Source organism: Neovison vison, chromosome 4, assembly GCF_020171115.1.
Source record: "Neovison vison isolate M4711 chromosome 4, ASM_NN_V1, whole genome shotgun sequence".
Classification (NCBI taxonomy): Eukaryota; Metazoa; Chordata; class Mammalia; order Carnivora; family Mustelidae; genus Neogale; species Neogale vison.
In genome coordinates, this window is record NC_058094.1 from 155,909,903 (window position 1) to 155,931,674 (window position 21,772).

Sequence of the window (21,772 nt, forward strand, 5' to 3'; positions counted from 1 at the left end):
TTTTTTTTTTAAGATTTTATTTATTTATTTGACAGACAGAGATCACAAGTAGGCAGAGAAGCAGGCAGAGAGAGGAGGAAGCAGGCTCCCTGCTGAGCAGAGAGCCTGATGTGGGGCTCAATCCCAGGACCCTGAGATATGACCTGAGCTGAAGGCAGAGACTTTAACCCACAGAGCCACCCAGGCGCCCCTACCAAAAGAGCTTTTTAAAATGACATTTACGAAAGCGCTGTAAAGGGTGTTAGGTCCACATTGTCCTGAAAGCATTTAATGGGAGACCTGACCTAGTCTGCTTGGTCAGGGAATACTTCCATAGGGAAATGATATTAATTCTGAAGTTTGAAAGGTAAGTGGGAGGGGAGCAGCTTTTTAGGCAGTGAAATTAGCACTTGTAAGGGTCCAGAGGCCTTGCTGTAGGATATAGGTGCATGAGAGAAATAGAAAGAGACCAGAGAGGGTGGATGGAGTAAGAGGTGGACACAGCATCAGAGCAGGGATATGGTATTTTGACCAGAGCCTCAACTCAAAGAAATGAGATGTGACCTGCAGGAATCAGGCCAGCCCCCGCGTTGGACTTCACACATTGATTTCTCTCTTTTCTCGATATTCTAAAAAATCTGGACAGTACAGTACTTGTAACTGTCTCTGGATGGCAGAATAGTTGCTCTGGTAATTCTGAGTGGGGGGGTCGGTAGGTTTTCCACACAGCAATTAGATTTTTTTTAAAGATTTTATTTATTTAATTGCCAGATCACAAGTAGGCAGAGAGGCAGGCAGAGAGAGGAGGAAGCAGGCTCCCCGCTGAGCAGAGAGCCCGATTCAGGACTTGATCCCAACACACGGATCATGACCTGAGCTGAAGGCAGAGGGTTTAACCCAATGAGCCACCCAGGCGCCCCAGCAATTAGATTTTTGTGTAGAGTTAATTGCTCTCTTTGAGCTTCTTCATACTACTTTTTTGATTAAGAAAAACATTTTTTTAATATTTTTCTTGAATAGTGTTAGCAGATGTAACTGAACACTTGTTTTGTTTTCAAGTCTAAGGACAGGTCTATAGTTTGGACGCAGGAAAACTTAAAGACTGACAATTCTGTTAGGGCTAGACACCAGATTCACATCCTGAGCCTGCCAGTTCATGTTTATATGGCCCTGGACAGTACTTTCTCCTTCTGTGTTTCATTGTCTTCATCTATCAAATGAGGAAAACAAACATACCCAGAGCTTTGGGTATGGGAAATGCTCCACGAATATTAATTTTGATATTATTAAGGGAAAGTGGCACTTTGTAAAAAATTTCTGGCTAAGCCTTTGGTGGCTTCTGCCCATTCTTTCTGCTAATTTCTGATCCTACTGAGGACACAGGAGGCACAGCAGGATCAGCAAAAGCTGTCCTTCACGCTCTGCTTCCTAATAAAACAATCATCTGTGCCTCTGGACTCTCAATTCCTTGAGAAGCTACTCCAAGAGTAAGCTCTTTTGGAAATTTATACTGTAGGCGTAGCATTCAGCTTTTGGTGTACCTAGAAGACAATAAATATCTGCTGAACAAAAAAAAGTAAGTGAATGAATTAAGCCTAGCATCAGGAAATTGAGTAGTTTCTCCGTTCACCTAGTACTGTGTGGGGAGAAGTCCAGTTTGGACAGGTCTGAGAGAGCATAGTATTCCCCCTGCTATAGAAAGGTGCAGTATATAAATACAAATACAAATATAACTATAAGTATAATTATAAATAAACAGGAAACCTGAAAGCCAGATAGTGAGCCTCATACCTGCTCACCTAATACTAACTCCATCTTCGGTGCTGGGGCTCACATTCACAGGTGTTCCTTCTCGAAGGTATATTAGAGCCACAGCTAAGTTAATTTTAAATTTCAAGGCATAAAATACCAGCAAATGACCCGTGAATACAAATTTCTATAACTTTGAAATATTTAAAACATTCAGAATTGCATACACTGTTATAACATATCCAGGTGTATACGAAGCATGTTAGTCTTTTGCTACATTTGCTTCAAATCTTCTCAGGGTTTTTGAAGTCTTAAGTCTGTATCAGTGTCTCCTATTTCATTTCTGTTTATTTATGCCTTTACTCTTACTTGGTCAATCCCGTAACTTTTTATAAATACTTTTTTTTCCAAAGAATAAGCTTTACCTCTGTTACTAATGTTTACTTCCTTTTACTTTCAAAGCATGTGCTTGTGTTCTTTTTATAACTCACTGAGTTAAATGTTTCACTTATTCATTATCAATTCTATTTTCCATAAGCATCTAGGAATGTAAAATCTACTCATGATAGTATTTTAGCAGCATCCATGAAGTTCTAATACCTAGATTTTTTTGTTGTTTTTGTCCATGTATATTTTTTCTGTAACTAACACATGACTTTTATATGACTCATGAATTATTTAGATAATAGAAACAATTTATAACTTACTTAGAATTTTTATATTAAACCTTTAAAAATTCCCAGGGGCACCTGGATGGCTTAGTCATTAAGCATCTACCTTTTGCTCAGGTCATGATCCCAGGGTCCTGGGATAGAGCCCTGCATCGGGCTCCCTGCTCGGCAGGGAGCCTGCTTCTCCCTCTCCCACTCCCCCGCTTGTGTTTCCTCTCTCACTGTGTTTCTCTCTCTCAAATAAATAAATAAATAAATAAAATCTTTTAAAATAAATAAATAAATATTCCCAAACATATGAGCATCTTTGTTACTGGATTTTAGTTTTGTTGCTTTATGCTAAGTGCTGTGTGTAAGATTATTTATTTGGAAGTTGGCCTGGTATTTAAAAGAAAAAGGTTGGTAAGCCTTGATTTTTTTTTAAATCAACCAATCAATCAATTAATTAATTAAAGTAAAAACAGATTGCAGAAAACAACAACAAATAAATTGCAAGTCATCGATACCACCTAATTTAACTCCCTTCCTCATTTTACAAAAAAATAAGTAACAAAAATGGCAAATGACCAACCTGTGTCTGTAGAAATAGTTGCTGGAAAACAAAAGCAAAAACAAACCAAACCCACTTTACTTTTCCATGCTTGGAATCACTTTTTTTTTTTTTAAGATTTTATTTATTTATTTGTCAGAAAGGGAGAGAGAGAGCACAAGCAGAGGGAGAAGTAGTCTCCCTGCAGAGCAAGGAAGCTGACATGGGGCTTGATCCCAGGACCCTGAATGACCTGAGCCGAAGGCTGTCCTTAACTGACTGAGCCACCCAGGTGTCCCTCTCTATCACACACAGCCTTAAATACACGTTTGTCTTTCTGAAGGGCATTGCTTGAGAAGTTCCTCCTTAGGAAGCCATCCCTCTGTTTGTACACTTAAATCAGCCCTGGGCTAATTCAGAATCATCCAGGGAGGGAAGACTGCATAGTGGTGTTGAGTTCTTGAGCACAGTGCTTAAGGCTCAGGGTCTAAGAGGGAGAGGAGATGTTGCAATGCAGTCTTCTTTTGGAAGCCAGAAGGTTTCCCTGTTTATTCTCACTTGTTCAGAAAAGGAGTGAATGGGAGAATGATAGAATGGAAGTGAAATTCAGTAGGACACATTCATGCTAGAAGTGGGGAAAATTGTCCTTTTTTCCTTACCCCAGACCCCCATATAGTTACATTTTCTTTAAAAAAAAAAAAAAAAAGACAAAAAAAAATCTTTTCAGTTGGAACATAATTTTTTTCTTCCTTTGTTGTAGGAATGCCAAATATGCTTTCTGTTTGTATAACTATTCTCTAATCAATTATATTTCTCTCTGTTAATGTTAAGACATCAACTACAGAATAAGGTTTTAGAAAATATACATTTCTTATGCTAAAAAATTCATATAGAGCAATACATTTAAACTTCCGTTATTTGTAAAAAGATACAATGATGTAATAATTTCCTGGAAAGAGTTATAATTTCATGAGTTTGTAATTATATAGTCACTGTATGTGGGCCACATTGATTTTCCATTCTCCCAATTTAGAACTCCATCTCAGAGCACCTCGGAAGTACTGTCTATATTACAGTAATTTGTTGCACAGGAGCATTTGTGGGAACCTAAAAATTTTTAATAGTCTAATAAGATATTGTTTTATTGATGGACTCTTTATAATTACCTGACAGCTAAAGAATATTTTCTCTTGCCTATTTTCTGGTTAAAAATAAGCAATTTGGGAAGCTTGAACCAAAGGTCAGATTTACCATATTACTTGTGTGAAAATGATAGCGACTATTTTTGAATGAAGCTATAGGAAACTAGAATGAATGGTTGGCTAGAGGTAATTAAGGTAGATCTTATTCTTATTAGATGAATGAAGCTAGACATTTCCAGTTTATTCCACTAATCCAATCTTCTTAGAGGCAAAATCCCTGGATTTAGAAATCTAAACGGTCACTTGATGAGAAGTTGTACTCTATCGAACAGTGTCCCCTCAAAACTCATGTCCCCTCTTGCCTGTGAATGTGACTTTTTGCAAAGAGGATATTTTCAGATGTAATCAAGTTGGAAAGAGAGCCCTAATCCTATGACCAGTGTCCTTGTGAGAGGGAAGTTTAGACACAGACACACAAAGGGAAAACAACGCGCGGACAAGGCAGAGATTGGAGGAGGTGTGTCTGCAAACCAAGAAACATGGAGGATTGTTGGCAACCCCCGGAAATTAGGGAGAAGCAAGAAGGCATTCTTTTCTAGAGTCTTCAGAGGGGCTGTGGCTCGATTCAGACATCTGGCCTCCAGCATTGTGAGAATACCAATTTCTGTTGTTTTAAGCCACCCAGGTAATTTTGGTAATTTGTCACGGCCATCCTAGGAAACTAATGTAGAAGGCGTTTTGATTCTAACTAGTGTAAAAACATTGAGAATATGGGCTGGAGATGGCTGGGCTGGCAGACAAGAGGAGAAGGGAGTCTGTGCATTTTGAAAATGTATTGCATCTCAAAAGACTAACAATTGTTCACTTAGGGTGCTTGTGAGTGGAACTCCTGGGAACTTATCATAGTTTTCATACCTTGTTTTCCTTAGCTGACATTACCGGGGGGAAATCAGTATGAGGAAAGACTCCTGCACAGCAATAAAAATAGATTTTAAGCTCACTCGGTCCCTGGTGGGATTTTTTTTTTTTTTAAACCAGAGAGCTCATAAGAAAGTGATAGCCCTCATTTTCTGTGGTGTTCACCATCTTCCATTAGGACTAACTCCTTCCTTATCACCTTTATTTATATCCAGTGGCTTTCTAGTTCTCTTTGTTCCTTTCTTGTAGAAACTTTTGCTACAATACTATTCTTATACATTTTCTCTTTAATAGAAACCATGCAATTTTTAAATGAAATCAGTTTTTTTTTCGATCAACTAAATGTTCTATTAGTTTTAAAATATTTTTTGATCGATGACTATGCTACAAGATCCTAGTGCTGATCAGTTAATACCAAAATAGTGCAGAGATTTTGAATGATGCTTTAGTTCTAGATCTTGGAGTAAGCTGATAACTTGGTTGCTGCTTGAACAACTTTACTGTTGAATAGGGTGGCAAGCAGAAACATCCAGAGTTTCAACCAGTAGTATAAATGAGAGACTGGCTAGTTGTGGTAAAATGGGCAATGTGAGCCTTATTCATCTTCAGCTGATTTTTGTCCTGTAGAAAATGGAAATGTGGGAATAGAGGCTCACTGTTAGCAAATCTCTTAATTTTCTGGGGATAGTGGAAATCGGGGGTCTGAGTTTTTATCTTACTTGCAAGTTAATAAGTGAACCTGCTGAAATTTCTCTGCTGGCAGAAGACAAAAGACTCTTGGGTCACAGACAAAGGACTTCAATACTCAGAGCAGTAGCAGTAGCCAGAACATCAACATTTTGTTAGACTTGTTTCTCGAGCATCGATTCCAGAGGTTAACAGAGGGAAGGACTAAGTGACACTTGTACACACAGTGTGTTGTGTTACTAGAGAGAAATTCTGAATTTAGGAAACCAAGTCTTTTATAATAGTAAAAATGAAAGATATCTCCATCTTTCAAGGCTGTCTACTATACAGACCTCTTTGAAAGGCTAGTTCAGAACAATCTCAGAAAACAAGGAATCCTAGATTTCTGTTATAGCAAAGTGTTGTTATTTTTTTTTTTAAAGATTTTGCCTATGTATTTGACAGAAAGAATGAGAGAGGGAACCACAAGCAGGGGGAATGAGAGAGGGAGAAGTAGGGTTCCTGCTGAGCAAGGAGCCCAATGTGGGGTTCCATCCCAGGACCCTGGCATCATGACCCGAGCCGGAGGCAGCTGCTTAAACAACTGAGCCACACAGGTGCCCCATTGCAAAGTGTTATTGACTAATCTTTCAGAATTTACTTCTAATCACTTAAATTAAGCCGATTATGTAAGGGTGTTTTTTTAGATTTTTTTTTGAAAATTAATAGTGTGAGGGATGTCTGGGTGGCTCAATTGTTAAACGTCTGCCTTCAGCTCAGGTCATGATCCCAGTGTCCTGGGATGAAGTCCCACATAAGGCTCCCTGCTCAGCAGGAAGCCTGCTTCTCCCCTCCCTCTGCTCCTCCCCTCCCTTTTCTCCTCCCCCTGCTTGTGTTCCCTCTATCACTGTCTCTCTCGGTCAAATAAATAAATAAGGTCTTTTAAAAAAATGAAAATTTATGGTGTGAAATTAAAATCTAGGACGTATTCATTTATACTCCTGCTAGAGTTATATTTCATAGCCTAGGGTACTAACAAAACAAATTTTAGGGATTAATACAGAGTTGCCAGTCTTTTATTTTTATCATATAAGGAAACAACCCTTTCAAGATACCTAAATTCTCTTTACCATTGTTACCATACAGAGAATGAATATGACAACTAATGCAGTATGGTAACCTGAGTTGGGTCTTGGAACAGAAAGAAGAAATTAATGGAAACACCGCTAAAATCTAAATGCTCAGACTCTAGTAAGTAGTAATGTACTGAGGTCAGTTTCTTAGTTTTTACAAATGCACTCAGCTAATGTAATATCTTAACAGAGAAAAAACTGGATGATTAGGTATGCTAGAACTCTTTGCAACTTTTTTGTGACTCTAACATTGCTCCAAAATAAACATTCTGTTAAAAATGTAAAAAAAAATGGATAACTTTAATAATGAAAGAGAAGGAACGAACTAATCTCAAAAACAAAGGGCAGTTATCAAAATGAAATTACATTTAGCTTTATGAAAGACTGACTACACTGTTCTTATTTTTCTCATTTTGGCAGGAACTGGTACAGATTTTGACATATGTTAGTACAGAACCATGGATAACTGGCATTTGGGAACCACCATGTCATAGCTTAATTTAGTTTAATTTACTGCAAAATGAGGTGAGATTGTCTTTCTGTCCACTTTTCTTAGAGAGCTTGTAGAATAACCGTTATACTTTATACCTGAACAGATGTTTAACTTATGTCCCTTCTGTGAAGTCAGTCTGATTCTTTGTAAACTCAAGTTACGAATTTTAATCAGGGTTGGTTGGTGGATCCTCTCCAACATAAGATTTTGCTCTTCTAGGCATTTCTTTGATGCAAATGGGATCTCACCCATGGAGGTGGATGATTGGCATAAACCCCACCTGTCAGGGCAGAGGCAGGTCCCGGGACTGGTGCCCGTAGAGTGGGAGAGGGTTATGATCCAGTGAGCAGAGCAGGAGCATAATGGTGATCAGGTTGAGGATTTGGTCTGTAAGTGTCACACTGGCCCTGACCTTTTTATGGTAACCGCATCATCTTGATTTGCCTGTGGCTTTTTTGGATGTAGCACCAGTGCCGCAGCCTACATCCTTGTGAAACCCCTTGGTGTGAGGCTAGCAGGATGGTTGACCACACTGGTCCCTTTGGTCAGGCTAAGGTGTCCCGCATACCAGCACCTACAACAAGTAGCACTGCTCTACATGGCTTTGTCCGTGGTAGAATTCTCACATATTCTTATCTCACCTTTTATCTTCTATATTGTTTCTGATAAAGCTGGGTGACCTGGGTCATACAAGAAGAGGGGTGGAGGAGAACTATGACTGTTTATGTTCTTTCTGCTTTGTTTAAGCTGAGGAACCAGTGCAGTTTTTCAGGGAGCTCAGCCCTGAGAGCAGGGACAAGTGTGGTGTAACGCAGTTGCTCTCAAACTTTGGAAAGCATTGAAGTCAGCTGGAGTGTTGGCTAACACACAGGTAGCTGGAGCATATCCCCAGACCTTTTGATTAGGTAAGCCTGGTGTGAGGCTCGAGAATTTGAATTTATAACAAGTGCATGTTATTATGGTAGAAACTGCTCTTTGATAACTGCCAGTGTAAAGAGATGTGACTGGGCATCTGGTATACCCAAGTTTAAGTAAGTAGGAAGGTTCTCTCTTAATCCGTGTTTTCTCATTTGTAAAGTATTCGCCTCATCAGTCGTCATGAATTCTCTCATAAATCACCAACATCACCAAACAGAATGCCTAGGTTATGGTAGATAGTTTCATTCTGTGAAAGATCCTAGTCTTTCTGGTATCCTCTACATGGAGATGATTTGGTACTGGACTGAGTATTTTTAGGTTAGTAATTCCAAATACAGTATTCAGAATCACCTGGGGAATTTTTTGCAACTCTGAAAACCCTGGAGCCCTGCCTCCTTGGAGATTCTGATCCAGTAGCTCTGAGGGAAGTCCTGAGAATCATTTGGTTTACAAAGCCCACCAGGTTGAGTCTTTAATTTGGGGAACAGTTTTGGGAATCCCTGTTAGTGAGCAACCATTCTCTAGTGCATGCATTCTCAGTCACTGCATTTTCGTCGAATTATCTGGGCATTGATAAAGATGTTAATGGCCATGTCCCATCTACAGAGATAATAATTTAATTGATTTGGATGTTGGCCTGGGCACTGGGATTTTAAAACCTCCCCAGGTGATTCTGATACGCAGCCAAGGTTGAGAACCACTGTTCTGGTGTCTTCCTAGACTAAGAAAAACATGGGGTATTTGTAAAAATGCAGATTCTCAGTTTCACTTCTGAGCTGCTTAAACAAACTCCCAGGGCCAGAAACATAGTAATCTGCATTATTAATCAATAGCCCTGAACTGTTAGGCTTAGCAAATAAATTAAGAGAAGCCTAGCTCAAGGGACACGATAGAATCCCTCATTGAGTAATTATGCCCTGACTGCCCCCTTATCTATTTATATAGTAGTTTACTGTGGACTTGACTTTGTTATTTCATGGAATTCCTTGAATACTCTTATTAGCAGCGTGAGTAGATGTTAATCCCATCTTGTTGGTGAGGAAAATGAGATTCACTCTTTTCTAACAGCATGCTTGGAGATACAAACATAGATTTATACATGTCCTTTCCTGAAAAGACAGCATAGACTAGGGGAGGACATAAGGCAGAAACAGGAATGCAAGTGTAAAGAGGTGCAGTAGATCTGATAGTATATGAACATTCAGAGAAAGCAAGGTGAATGAGAAGTAATTTGTGAGGAGTGAAAATCAGCAGGCTTTTTGAGGGAGGTGGCCCTGGCTCATCGTGGAACTTATAAAGTTGTAGAATTTCCTTTGAGGGTCTGAATGAAGGGCACATGACTGTGGCCTTGTTGCTGTGCTCCCCTTGGTTCCTTTTATTGGCTTTTTGTAGTTTTATAACCCAGTCTGTGTAGTTTCCTTTGTGCTTTCAGTGTATCATATTTTTAATAAATTCTGTTTTTCTTTTGAGATCTTTCTGGCTCTTTAATAAATATGCAGTTTATCTTTGAATTTTGCAAATAAGTGATTATTTTAACTTCCTTAGACTAGAAATTGCAATAAGCCTTTTGTCCACCAGGGAGATAAACCAGTAGACATAGGAACTATCATATAGTTCATTTTTATAGAGGCGGGTAATTTTTTTTTTTTAGCTCTATCTAATTATCTAAAAATAAACATCTGTACTATTATGATTGTGTTATTAAATCAAGGAGTATGAAGAAGGTTTCAATGACAGCAGGTTTATTTCTGGAACAAAAGAGACTTTAAGGAATGAAGCTATGACTGGCATTCGGATAAGGAGCCGGGCTCTATTAGGACGTGCTGCTGACTTTTCTCTTTCCCTACATATGTCTTAGATTATAATATAATACCTACTTTCAGAAAGCATCTGGTTCCTCAAGAAAGTTGTATGAAGATATGGAAAACTTCTATAATTTATAAGACTCAACAAAGTTGGCTTAAGTAGTGATCTTTCTTGCAGTATACCATTTTTAATAAAATGCAGTTTCTTATTTTCAAACGCAGTGCATCTTTAAAAGCAGATATAAGTGCCAAGAAATGTAATTTTATTTGTCCCTTAAAACATACTAAATTTAAAAGGCTCATATTTTTTGACCTGCCAGATTTACATCTAGTAATGTGTTTTGCCTAGATACCAAAAGAATTACACAAAAATATGAGAAAGTGGGGTGCCTGGATGGCTCAGTGGATTAAAGCCTCTGCCTTCGGCTCAGGTCATGATCCCAGGGTCCTGGGATCTAGCCTCACATCAGGCTCTCTATTCAGCAGGGAGCCTGCTTCTCCCCCTCTCTCTGCCTGCCTCTCTGCCTACTTGTGATTTTCTCTGTCAAATAAATCTTTAAAAAATATATATGCAAAAGGATGTTTGAAATATTGTTTATGATGACCAAAAAAATGAAGATAATCTAAATGTCTGTTGGTACAGGAATGCTTAAATGAATTATGGTTCATCCCATAATGGAATATCATGCTCTTTTGGAAAGAATGAGATAATTGATATACAAAGATGTCAGGGTTGCTTTAAGGAAAAAAATCAAGCGGCAGAGCAGTGTGTACAGTGTAAACCTATTTCTGCACTGAAGTGGATACCTGTGTATTTATGTATTTCCTTAAATATGCCATTTAGACCATTCCTGATCTGGTACACAGAATCTGTCAAAAATGCTTGCTTTTCAGGAGTCAGCTGCCTCCAATATGTATGAAGGGAGTATTTTTCACTCATCACCATATGCATCCTGAATTCTTTTTTTTTTTTTTAAAGATTTTATTTATTTATTTGACAGACAGAGATCACAAGTAGGCAGAGAGGCAGGCAGAGAGAGAGAGGAGGAAGCAGGCTCCCCACGGAGCAGAGAGCCCGATGTGGGGCTCGATCCCAGGACCCTGGGATCAGGACCTGAGCCGAAGGCAGAGGCTTTAACCCACTGAGCCACCCAGGCGCCCCGCATCCTGAATTCTTAAAAATGTTTCCATAAGCATTTATTATTTTTAAAATACTAGATAAAAAGTATTTGAGTTATCTCAAAATCTATTAAATTTTATTTATTTTAATAATTAATAAATCAATAAGTTCATTGTAATAACTTCGTTACTTTAGTTCATGGTTTAAATAATTATTGCCATATGGTGAATCCCTTAAAAAAGTCACAACACAGAAATTAATTCCCATCATTTACAAGAATTACATATACCACCAGCTGAGAGCCTCAAAATTGGAATTCTAGTAGCCCAACTGAAGACATTTTACACCCCTGTTGTTTGTGCTTCTCTTAAAGTGTCATGGAAACATTTGATAATGAGTCAACCAGATTGAGCTCCTCTCTTCATTTGCAGTGTTAGGCTTTTGTGCAGATGGGTCTTGATCATATGCTGTTTTTGGATCCACTCCTATTTTACAGAATCAGAAATAAGTGAAAGATTGTTTTTCATTATCTAATCATCTATTTCGTCCTGGGATATTGGAAGATTGTTTTAAAACATGAATTCTTTTGGGCGCCTGGGTGGCTCAGTGGGTTAAGCCGCTGCCTTCGGCTCAGGTCATGACCTCAGGGTCCTGGGATCGAGGCCCGCATCGGGCTCTCTGCTCAGCAGGGAGCCTGCTTCCTCCTCTCTCTCTGCCTGCCTCTCTGCCTGCTTGTGATCTCTCTCTGTCAAATAAATAAATAAAATCTTAAAAAAAAAATGAATTCTTTGTTCTTTTTATGATATAATGTAACATGTTTTCAAAGTTGGTATTTAAAAGAAAACTTTAGTAATTTATAAGACATTTCTTATATGCCTTTGCCTCTGACATATTTTCCATACATTGACTAGTCAATTTCCACTGTTCTGTAATCTGATACCATAATTCTTGTGATTATCTTTTTTGTTTCTACTGTCATTATATTTGCTGTTCTCTGTGAGTCTGAGACTTTAGAAAGAGATCTGATGGGGTTGGTTAGTCACTATTTGGTAGAGGGAAACATTTTCACACTGAATTCTTGCTCTATCCAGGTTACCTCATTTACTGTTGGCCCCTCATGTCTGTCTAATAGAAAGGAATGTGTTGATTTCTGGTCCAATTAGATCTTTCCAGGAAGGTCTTTTGAAACATAATGACCTCTAATTTAGAATTTAATCTTATGGACATTTCACCAGTCCAACAACCCAACAGAGGATATTTTAAACTGTTAAATTTACTCTCAGCTCTTCTCAAAAGATAAATTAAAACAAAACAAAAACCCCAAAGAATCAGGCTGGGGGAAAGTTTAGATCCCCCATAGGTTCTAGGCCCAACTCATAAGTAGTGTAGGGGAAATGACACAGGCCTTGCATTTACATGTTCACACAAAGTTTGCCTTGGCTCTTAGAGATTGTGACCTATGTAGAAGAGAGATAGCAATCTTTTCTTTAGCGATTGTGTATGTAAATTGAATGGAACAGTAACACATAGTAATTTTTTTTTTTTTTAGAGAGCTAGAGAGAGTGCATAAGTGAATGTGTGAGTGGGTGAGGTAGGCAAGGAGGGGAAGGGCAGAGAGAGAGGGAGAATCTTAAGCAGGCTCCACACAGCAGAGAGCCCAAGAGTGGGGGCACACTCAAGCACACGTGTCCTCTCTGTGCTTAACCCAATCAGCCACCCAGGCCCGCCTATACATAGTATAGTAGTAGCAACATTTATTGAGTGCTTACTAAGTGTCAAGCATTATTCTAAACTCTTCGTGCACTTTAACTCTCTTTAATCTTCTGAACAACCATGTGAAATTGTTACACCCATTTGACATATGACACAGGAGGGTTCTGTAACTTGCTTCAGATTGCAGAGCTAGTCAATGAAGGAGCTGTTAGCTCATTTTGTTAATATCTTCACCAAACCAGCCTTAACCCAGATAGTCAGTGTCTGGCTTTATTTCTGTGCTGAAGTCTGTGGTTTACTTGATGATCCCTCCTGTCGGGCTTCCAGGTGGAGTAACACCCTTTTCTTTCTTACCCTCTGTCGCATCTACCCTCCGTCCTGGGTTCATGATGCTCAGTGACTCCCTTGGGGATTTGGAGGTGTCCCAGGAGCAGTGCCCTTTGACCTGTTCTCTGCCACCTCCCCAGAACTGGGCTTCACCCGATCCTGTAGGTTTATCTCATGAGAAGCAGCCATCACAGGCCAGGTTGCCTTCTTGGAATTTCAGTGAAGAGAATGTCTTCAGCCTTGTTATATCCTGTGTGTTCGTGTTCTCTCCCCTCCGCTTGTCAAGCCCTGAATATTTTAGGTAGGATTAATCCTTAAGGCAGACTGTAAAGCCAGCTGGCCACGTTTGCCCCTTTAAACCACCCATTCTATTAGTCCTTTCTATCTCAGTATGTCAGTTGAATTACCAGCTTTTAGCTTCTGAAGAAATAGGAGATCAGTGGGAGAATGGAAAAGGCCATTTAGAACAATGCTTCTCAAACTTTAATGTGCATGTGGATCGCCAGGGATCTTGCTAAGATGCCTTTTATAGTAAGTGGGTGGGTGGCGGCTGGGGTTTGGGATTGGTTCTGACCAGCTCCTGAGTGTCTCAACCCCCACTGGTTTCTAGACCACACTCTTGAGTGTCAGGTATTTAAAGACTGAGACACCACCCTGAGGCAGCAGAGGACTTACCCTATTACCTCTTACAAGAACATTTAATCCACAGAAATGAGTCTCATGGGAATTAATGTAACCAGCTGCCAGAAGAAACTTCGGAATTTCAAGCCCCACCCAGACTGCTTACTGGTAAAGCCATTCATGGTTGGAGAACAGAATAGCATAAACCTGTCAAGTTTTGATATAAACACCATAAAGATAAGCATTTTTCCCTTCATCAGTTTAATTTAGTGACTCTCCAATGATGACTCTACATATTTACTTCAAGTATGGGAAAGAGGATCATCTTGCTGCTGCTCAAGGTTGGGTTTTTCTTGACGGGGGAGATAGAGGATTGCAGGAGATAGAGGATTGCACTGATCCTCATGCAGGGGCCCCAAGGGCATTTCAGTATTTGTTACTGTGTTCTTTCTCTCCTCACCTACATAAAAGGCAAGTTCTGTCAACTTTTATTTCGCCTGCTTTTGATACGGAGATGGCTCCCTGGGAGTGTTTATGAATAATTCTGTTAGAACAGGTTTGATAACACTAATCTGAATAAGGAAATATTCTGCAGAGCTTTGTACGTGGAGGTGTGGTGTAGGCAGGAACCTGTGAAGTGATGCGGGTGATTCTCCTGGTGATGGCAGAGCCTGATGCTCTCTGTTTCTGCTTCCAGGGAGGAGAACACTGCTACTACCAGGGCCACATCCGAGGAAACCCCGCCTCCTTTGTTGCATTGTCCACATGCCATGGGCTTCAGTAAGTGTCTTCAGTTTTTTGTGTCCATTCTTTCCATCCCTTATTTCCTTCAGGTTTAGTTCACTGTAATCAAAATCTCAATTTTATGTCAAGAAATAATTTTAAATCCGTGATGGGTCTGATCTTTTTCTCTTCTGAGGTTTATAAACTCAGCAGATTTTGAAATCAGAGTCGCAGAAACAGACCAGGGTCTTTGGAATTATGATAGGATACCCTACAGTGGTGTTTGAAGCTTTTTTCTAGTTTCATCCAAGTTGTGACAAGAGTGACTTGGGTAACGTTGGTTCTCTGGAGGCTTAGCCCCTTGGTACTGCTCTGCCCCTACTCCTTCTGGATGTTAGTTTTCATGTTTTTATGGAATAACAGAAATTTCAGTGGGTGGAAACTCTTGACTCCTTGCACAAAGACAACAGACTGCAAGTCACCTCAAGAGCATGTGTTCTAGCCAAAATCCCACCTAAAACCCACAGCGAGCTTGTGGGAGGGTCCGTCTGTTCTCAGAAATCTCTAAGGAACAGAGTTTATCCTTCCTCGGAGGGCCTCGCTTCCTTTCTCATAACCTTCATTATCAAAGAATGTTTGCTGATGTTTACCATGGGAATAATCTACTTCCTCCGTTCTGTCGCTGATGGTGTTACACAGGTGGCCGTCTCTTATTTATTTTGTGAACCCCTTATAAAGCTACTGTGTCATTCCTCTGCATTCTACTTAGGCGAAATCATCTCAGTTCTTTTTTGTTTGTTTTACTTTTGGGGGGCACAGCACAAGTCAGCACTTTAGTTCTGTTAAAATTTTGTTTGGAAACTTGAAAATGCATTCTGTCAGCTCCCAAAAGTTTGAGATCTAGCTTTTCCACAGAGCTGGCAGTTACTGAGTGTCTGCTCTGTGCCCCCCCAACTAGGAAAATCAAGGCAATGAGAACATGACTCCTGTCCCCAGCAGCTCAGAGCCCACTGGGGGCAGGTAAAGCTAGCTCAGCTTCCTCCCAGGGAATGTGATAGGTGTATTGGTTTTCTTTGGGAGAGAAAGTCACAGGAAAAGGTAACAAGAGAGTAGGCCCTGAGGAATGAGGTAGTGCTTGAGAGCTCCAGAGAAATGTTACCTGAAGAAGCTGGAGTTGGCCCAAGAACGGGCTTTGATAGAGTCTCCCAAGAGCAGGCTGCACAGAGGTCTTAAAGATAGCTAGGAAAGAGAAATAACGGAAGAGCCTTGAAAATCGAGCTGGTCTGCCTGAGCTGTGCCTCGGGTCAGGCTTGGGCAGTAAGTATGTCAGAGGCAGAAGGGAGAGAATGTGGGAACTCTGAAACTTCAGTAGCCAGGAAAAGGAGGCCAGCTGCCTGCGAGCGCAGAAACCTCCATCCGCTTATTGCTGGTTCTAAAAGACATTTACTTATTTTAAATAAGTTATCTGACTAAAGAGACATTTTTACAAACAGGAGTCCATGCCTTTTATCTGAGGGCCTTAGTTTTCTTATCTAGAGAAGGAAACATTGAAATGCCCTTCAGTAATAAAAACTGTTCTATCTGATCTCAAGATGATCTCAGCTTTCAGCTAAGAATAGTCTCCTGGGCCCATCAACATTTGTGACAGCAAATGTATGATAGTGATAAAAGGAAGAGGCGGTTTTCCCTCTCTCTTCCTCTTAAAATCTCAGCCCAGAGTTACCATGTAAGCATCTTATCCAGGACTAGCCAATTCTGCTTTCCGATTTTCCAAGCGGACACTGTATTTCTGAGAAGCAGTGAGAAGGCATCACTGAGAACCTGAGACCAAGAGCTTGCTACTCATCCTGATGGAAAAGAAACTGTAAGGAAACTTAAGTGACTAGATTAGGAGTAGAACCCAGAGCCAGCTTCAGTTGTTTTAAGAAAGTAAAATTTACCTCTACCTTGAGAAACTTTTTCATTTAAAACTAAACAAAAGGAGATAAACAGAATAGGCAGCATGTGTCTAAAAACACTTTCAGGATTGCATAGAAGCATGTTTGGGTGTTCTTAGACTTTTATGAGCGTAGTAGATAAATTTGCTCTTGTTCCTTCTTGTTATTTAGTAATTATTCTCATGTTGAATTTTACCTTCTGAACAAAAATTGCTGAAAAATATTTTAAGGGCTATTAATAAATATTAAATAATTTATGTTGTCTCAATTACAGTGATTTGAATTTGAAGTAGATTATTTCATCCATGACTCATCTTTTATAAATTACCAAGTACATAAGGAGATTTTTTTATTTTTCTTGATTTACTGAATTCAGTTGAAGAACATAAAGGAGAAAAATAACCAGATTTATGTTTTTTCCATAAAGAACCTGCAAATGCACATTTTATTTTTCAAGTTTAAAGGACTAATGGGCAATATTTTGGTCCTGATACTTTTGATGTTATGACAAAATCCTGTAGCTATGGGAACCTTAAAGAATGGAATCAAATGTAAGTTTGTTGCCCTCTTGTGGCAATTTTTGAGAATGTCTGTTTCTTTTCAAAATCTTGTTTTGATCCAGCATTGTAAAATTTCAGCTCAATTGGCCTATCGTAAGTAGGCCCTAGCTGTAGGTTTTTATCAGATATATACTGTGTGTGGACTTACTGAACTAATTGGAATTTATACAAATATAAGAGAAAGGTGTCAATCCTCAAAGCATATAAAACTTAAGACTTTCTTCATAGTTAAAGAATTACTAATGGCACATTGTCATATAGGGAGCCATAGTCTTCTGGATATATATGGTCTCAGATTTTGCTTTCTTTACACCATGTATCATGATGTTTAAACCCAATAAAAGTCACTGATTTTCATATTCAGCGCTGACCTGATGCTAGAGGAATAGTACCCTGTATTATTTAAACAAACCAATCTGCTTACTGTTTGATCAGCATAGCTATGTGAGCTTTGGCAAAGGGTGATGGTCCTGTACAATTTTCTGGATGAATCTGTCCAGTTCTCAGCAGGGACAGAGAGACTGTTTATTGTTGTCTTTGGTCTACTGGTTCGAAAAGGCTCCCCCCAATTCTGATTCCTTAGGCATGTATTGTCAGTAATATCTTGCAGAATGCACCTGTTTATCTTTACATTCCAAATGCAATGTCATCCGAATTCAAAAAGCGTACTTTGGTTGAAAACCTTACAGATGTGAGAGTAGCTGTTCTACGGGTATATGAAAGTTGAGGACATGTGGAAGATACTGCAGCAGGAATGGAAGTATTTGTATAGAGGCAAAACTGGAGGCCATTATAATTATAGCTCAAGGAAACCAACTGATTTCACGAAGCCCTCAGTGAAAGATAAATACTGTTCTGTGCCTAACAGTTTGGGTCTCAGGCGGTCCTTTCCATGTAACACTGAAAAATGACTGCAGGAAGTCACACCTTGTCCCCCCTTGAATGCCTGAATGACGAGACACATTTCTTCAGCATCGTGAGGGACTTGATCTTAGTAGAAAGACCATGTTCTCCTAAAAGGAGTGGCCATTGGGATCTCTCTGGATGGAGCTGATGCCATATGTAGATTAAAATGCCCTCCAGAGGATTCCTTCGTTGGCGGATAGTCATCTCCAGCCTACGAGGTCAAAACCCAACTGCAGAATCATGCCCTCCTCCCTGCATCCTGCTTCCATGTGCCCAGGCCATTCCGTCCTTCCTGTGACTTTGATTAAATGGGAATTCCATCTCACCAGGTACTGAGGTTGAAACCTTGGAGTCTTCACTGACTCCACTCTTTCTTGCATACTGCATTACAAATCTGCCAGTAAATCTGCTTGGTTGGTTGTACTTTTGAAAAGTATCCACAATTTGACTTGTTCTCCTCATCTCCACCAATACCACTGTGATCTAGGTGGCTGCCATCTTTTTTCGCCTGGATTATCGCAATAACTTCTCCAATTGTATCTTTGCCATCCAAAATACTAATTTAACACAGCAGTTGGAGCAATTATTTTCAAATTTAAAAGTGATTGTTTCCCTCTGCTTTTAAACCCCTGCAGTGGCTTCACATGTCTCTCAGACTAAAAGCCACTGCCCTTAGAAGGGCCTGCCTCATGTGGCCCCCACTCTTCCTCTGATCTCATTTTATGGCTCCCCTAACCCCCCTCCAGGTACACTGTACCCTTGATGTTCCTGGAGCACACTTAGGGCTCGAGAGTGACAAGGTCTTTGCTCAGAATATCCTTATGGTTCATCCCTTCACTTCTTTCAGATCTTTGTTCAAGTACCATCTTCTCTAGAAAGCCTTTCTCTGAAACTCTGTATAAATCAAGTCTTCTTTCCTTGGTCTCTACACCCAGTCCTCTGGCATGATTTAGTGCCCTTGACCTGCTTTATTTTTCTCCCTAGAATTTTTCACCACCTCAAATGTATTTAGTTCATGATTTTTTTTCTTTTTTTTTGTCTGTCAGAATTGGTCTGTTTTTGTCCACTACTGTATCCCCAGCACCTAGAGCAGTGCATTGTAGGTGCTTTGATGTATGCTGAATGAGTGAATGGGGGAAGAGGTAGCCAACTGCAGATGGGCAATTCAGGAACCAATCTGCCTGGGCGCTCTCTCTTCCTGCCTGTGTTCCTCCTGGTTATGTAACTTGGACAAGTTACTTCATCTCTTTGGGCTTTGGTTTCCTTTCCTGTAAAATGAGTATAGGCCAATGTATGAGTGTACCTCCCTCGCACATTTGTGGAAAAGATAAAATGAGTGTCAAGTTTTTAGCTCTGGTAAGCTGTTGAAATGTGTTACCTCTTGTTAGGAGAGCAGGTGTGTGGTAGGAAGGCAGTTCTCGGGAAAGTCCCTGACAGTCTGCCTCAGAACCGCCTGGAGTTTGTTTAAAATGCAGCTAGCTTCCTGCGCCCTCGCCAAGAAATCTGAGGAAGGCCCTGAAAGTCTTACATTTTTGCAAGTTCTCCAGATGACTATTTGCATATTAAAGTTTTAGAATTACAAATATGTTGGAAGGAGGATAATGGATCCCACAATTAGAGAATGATAATCCTGAACCTAGGCAAGGGTCAGGACAAGGGGACCCTGCTGCTGATGGGGTGTCGGAGGGAGGGGTCTTTCCCTCTTAGTACTGTGTGTATGTGTGTGCACACGTGCGCATGCACATGCATGTGTGGTATGGTGCAGTGTGTATGTGTATATGGGGTGTAGTTTTGGGAGGTATGTTTGGTATGGTGTGTGGTATGTGTGGAGTGTGTGTGTGTGTGTCTGTCTGTATGTCTGTATGGTACGTGGTGTGTATCTGGTGGTGATGGGTGGGACTGGGAAGTGAGTGTTGAGAAGTAAATTGGTCCTCTGGCAGCTGCTTTTAAAAGAATCTTGTTCTGAGGCGAGAGTCGATAGCCATGCCTAATTATTTTCTTGTCCTTGGCAGTGGGATGTTCTATGATGGGAACCACACCTATCTCATTGAACCGGAAGAAAATGACACCTCCCAAGTAAGTGTTCCTTCTGTTTTGCTGTAGCAAATGTAAAAATTGATATTGGGAGATTTTCCCTTCTTTTTTCCTCCTCTTTTTGTCTCTATTTTATTTTCTTATTTTTAGAGTCGGAATAGTAAATATAAATATATACATATATATAAAATTAAATACTAAGTTAAGGGGCGCTCACGTGGCTCAGTTGTTAAGCATCTGCCTTCAGCTCAGGTCATGGGGATCGAGCCCCGAATCAGGCTCCCTGCTTGGCAGGAAACCTGATTCACCCTCTCCCACTCCCCATGCTTGTGTTCCCTCTCTCACTGTGTCTCTGTGAAATAAATAAATAAAATCTTAAAAAAAAATACTAGGTCAAAATCACAAGGTTTTTTTCCCCTCTTCTGAAGTGTTCTGAAGCCTCCATTTTTGTTTTTTCTACATCATAATGGGCTATGAGTTGTCTTAGTTCACTCAGGTAGTCATAACAACCTAGTGGGGGCCTTAAACAACAGAAATTTATTTTTGCACAGTTCTGGTGACTGGAAGTCCAAGATCCAGGTGCCAACAGGGTCTGTGTCTGTTGAGGGCTCTGTCCTTGGGCTGTGATGATGTCCTTTCCTGCTGTGTGGCCCACATAGCAGAGACACAGCAGTGGTATCTCTTAGAAGGGCACCAGCCCTAGCCCACCCTTACGACCTATTTTAACCTTTATCACCTTCTCATAGGTTCTGTCCAAATACAGTCATGTTGGGAATGAGGAACTAAACATAGGAGTTTTGCAGGGGGGGGGACGCAAACATTTAGACTATAACAGACCAATGCAACAGAAATGGGATTTCCACTTCTCTTTCTTTTCTAGATTTCAGATTATTCTCTGTTGCCCATTGTCTATAAAACCTTGTGCTGATGAAATGTAGAGAAATCTACATTTAATAAATCTACAGTTAAGTTTTCTTAATTCTCTCCTTCCCTTTAGTTTCAACCTTCATTTTCCACAAATTAGAAAAGCATTGAGTTTATATGCAGAGAAGCTACATAGAACCTGCGGAGAAACATAACACACTTCCATTCTTGCTCTGTGCACATGGATATTCTTCCTTGTATTCAAGTGTCCAAACACTTGGGGCAAGTAATTTCTAAAAATACACACTGTTTTACCACCCATAAAGGGGAACTATTTGTTTTTTTTTTTTTTTTAAGATTTTATTTATTTTTGCGAGAGGGTGAGGGAGCATGAATGGAGGGGGGTGCAGAGGGAGGAGCAGACTCCCTGCTGAGCAGAGAGCCCGATGTGGGGCTCGATCCCAGGACCCTGGGATCATGACCTGAGCTGAAGGCAGACGCTTAACTGACTGAACACCCAGGTGCCCAAGGGGAGCTGTTTGTATTGTGTTGTATTTTCTGGATGCCCGTTGTTGGCTTTTATATCACTTCGCCTGGACAGGTGATGTTATTTACAACAATATCATGATCATGAAACTTGACTATGTATGACATTCTTTGTTTTTTAATTGAAAGGAGCCAGAAATAACTCTTTGAATGTTCATTAATTTTCTTAGATGAAACATGGTTTTATGTCTGTTGGTTTGTCACAGAACTTATATGAAATTTGAATTTTGGAGCAAGGTCCACTCGGGCGTCTACTTGCACTAGTCATCTTATTCCCCAATATGAGATGATTGTGAGCTCTACATGTCTTTGCCTGGTAAAACTATCTGGCTCTAAAAATGGAGCAGGGATCCATGGAAAGGAACCAGTTATGAAAAGCATTAGTCCATTTTCCCAGATGTCTTACTTCCCCTTGGGG

General features: G+C 40.1%; 1 protein-coding gene across 15 annotated transcripts in view; it reads left to right on the plus strand.

Annotated features, from left to right (window-relative positions):
• ADAM22 (ADAM metallopeptidase domain 22) overlaps positions 1-21,772 on the plus strand; it is a 224,121-nt gene that overhangs the window by 129,133 nt on the left and 73,216 nt on the right. For all 15 annotated transcript variants that reach the window (XM_044245959.1, XM_044245964.1, XM_044245961.1 and 12 more), the window contains exons 5-6: positions 14,482-14,564; positions 19,923-19,986. In XM_044245959.1, the coding sequence (XP_044101894.1) occupies positions 14,482-14,564; positions 19,923-19,986 (147 nt within the window). The remainder of the gene's footprint in view (positions 1-14,481; positions 14,565-19,922; positions 19,987-21,772) is intronic.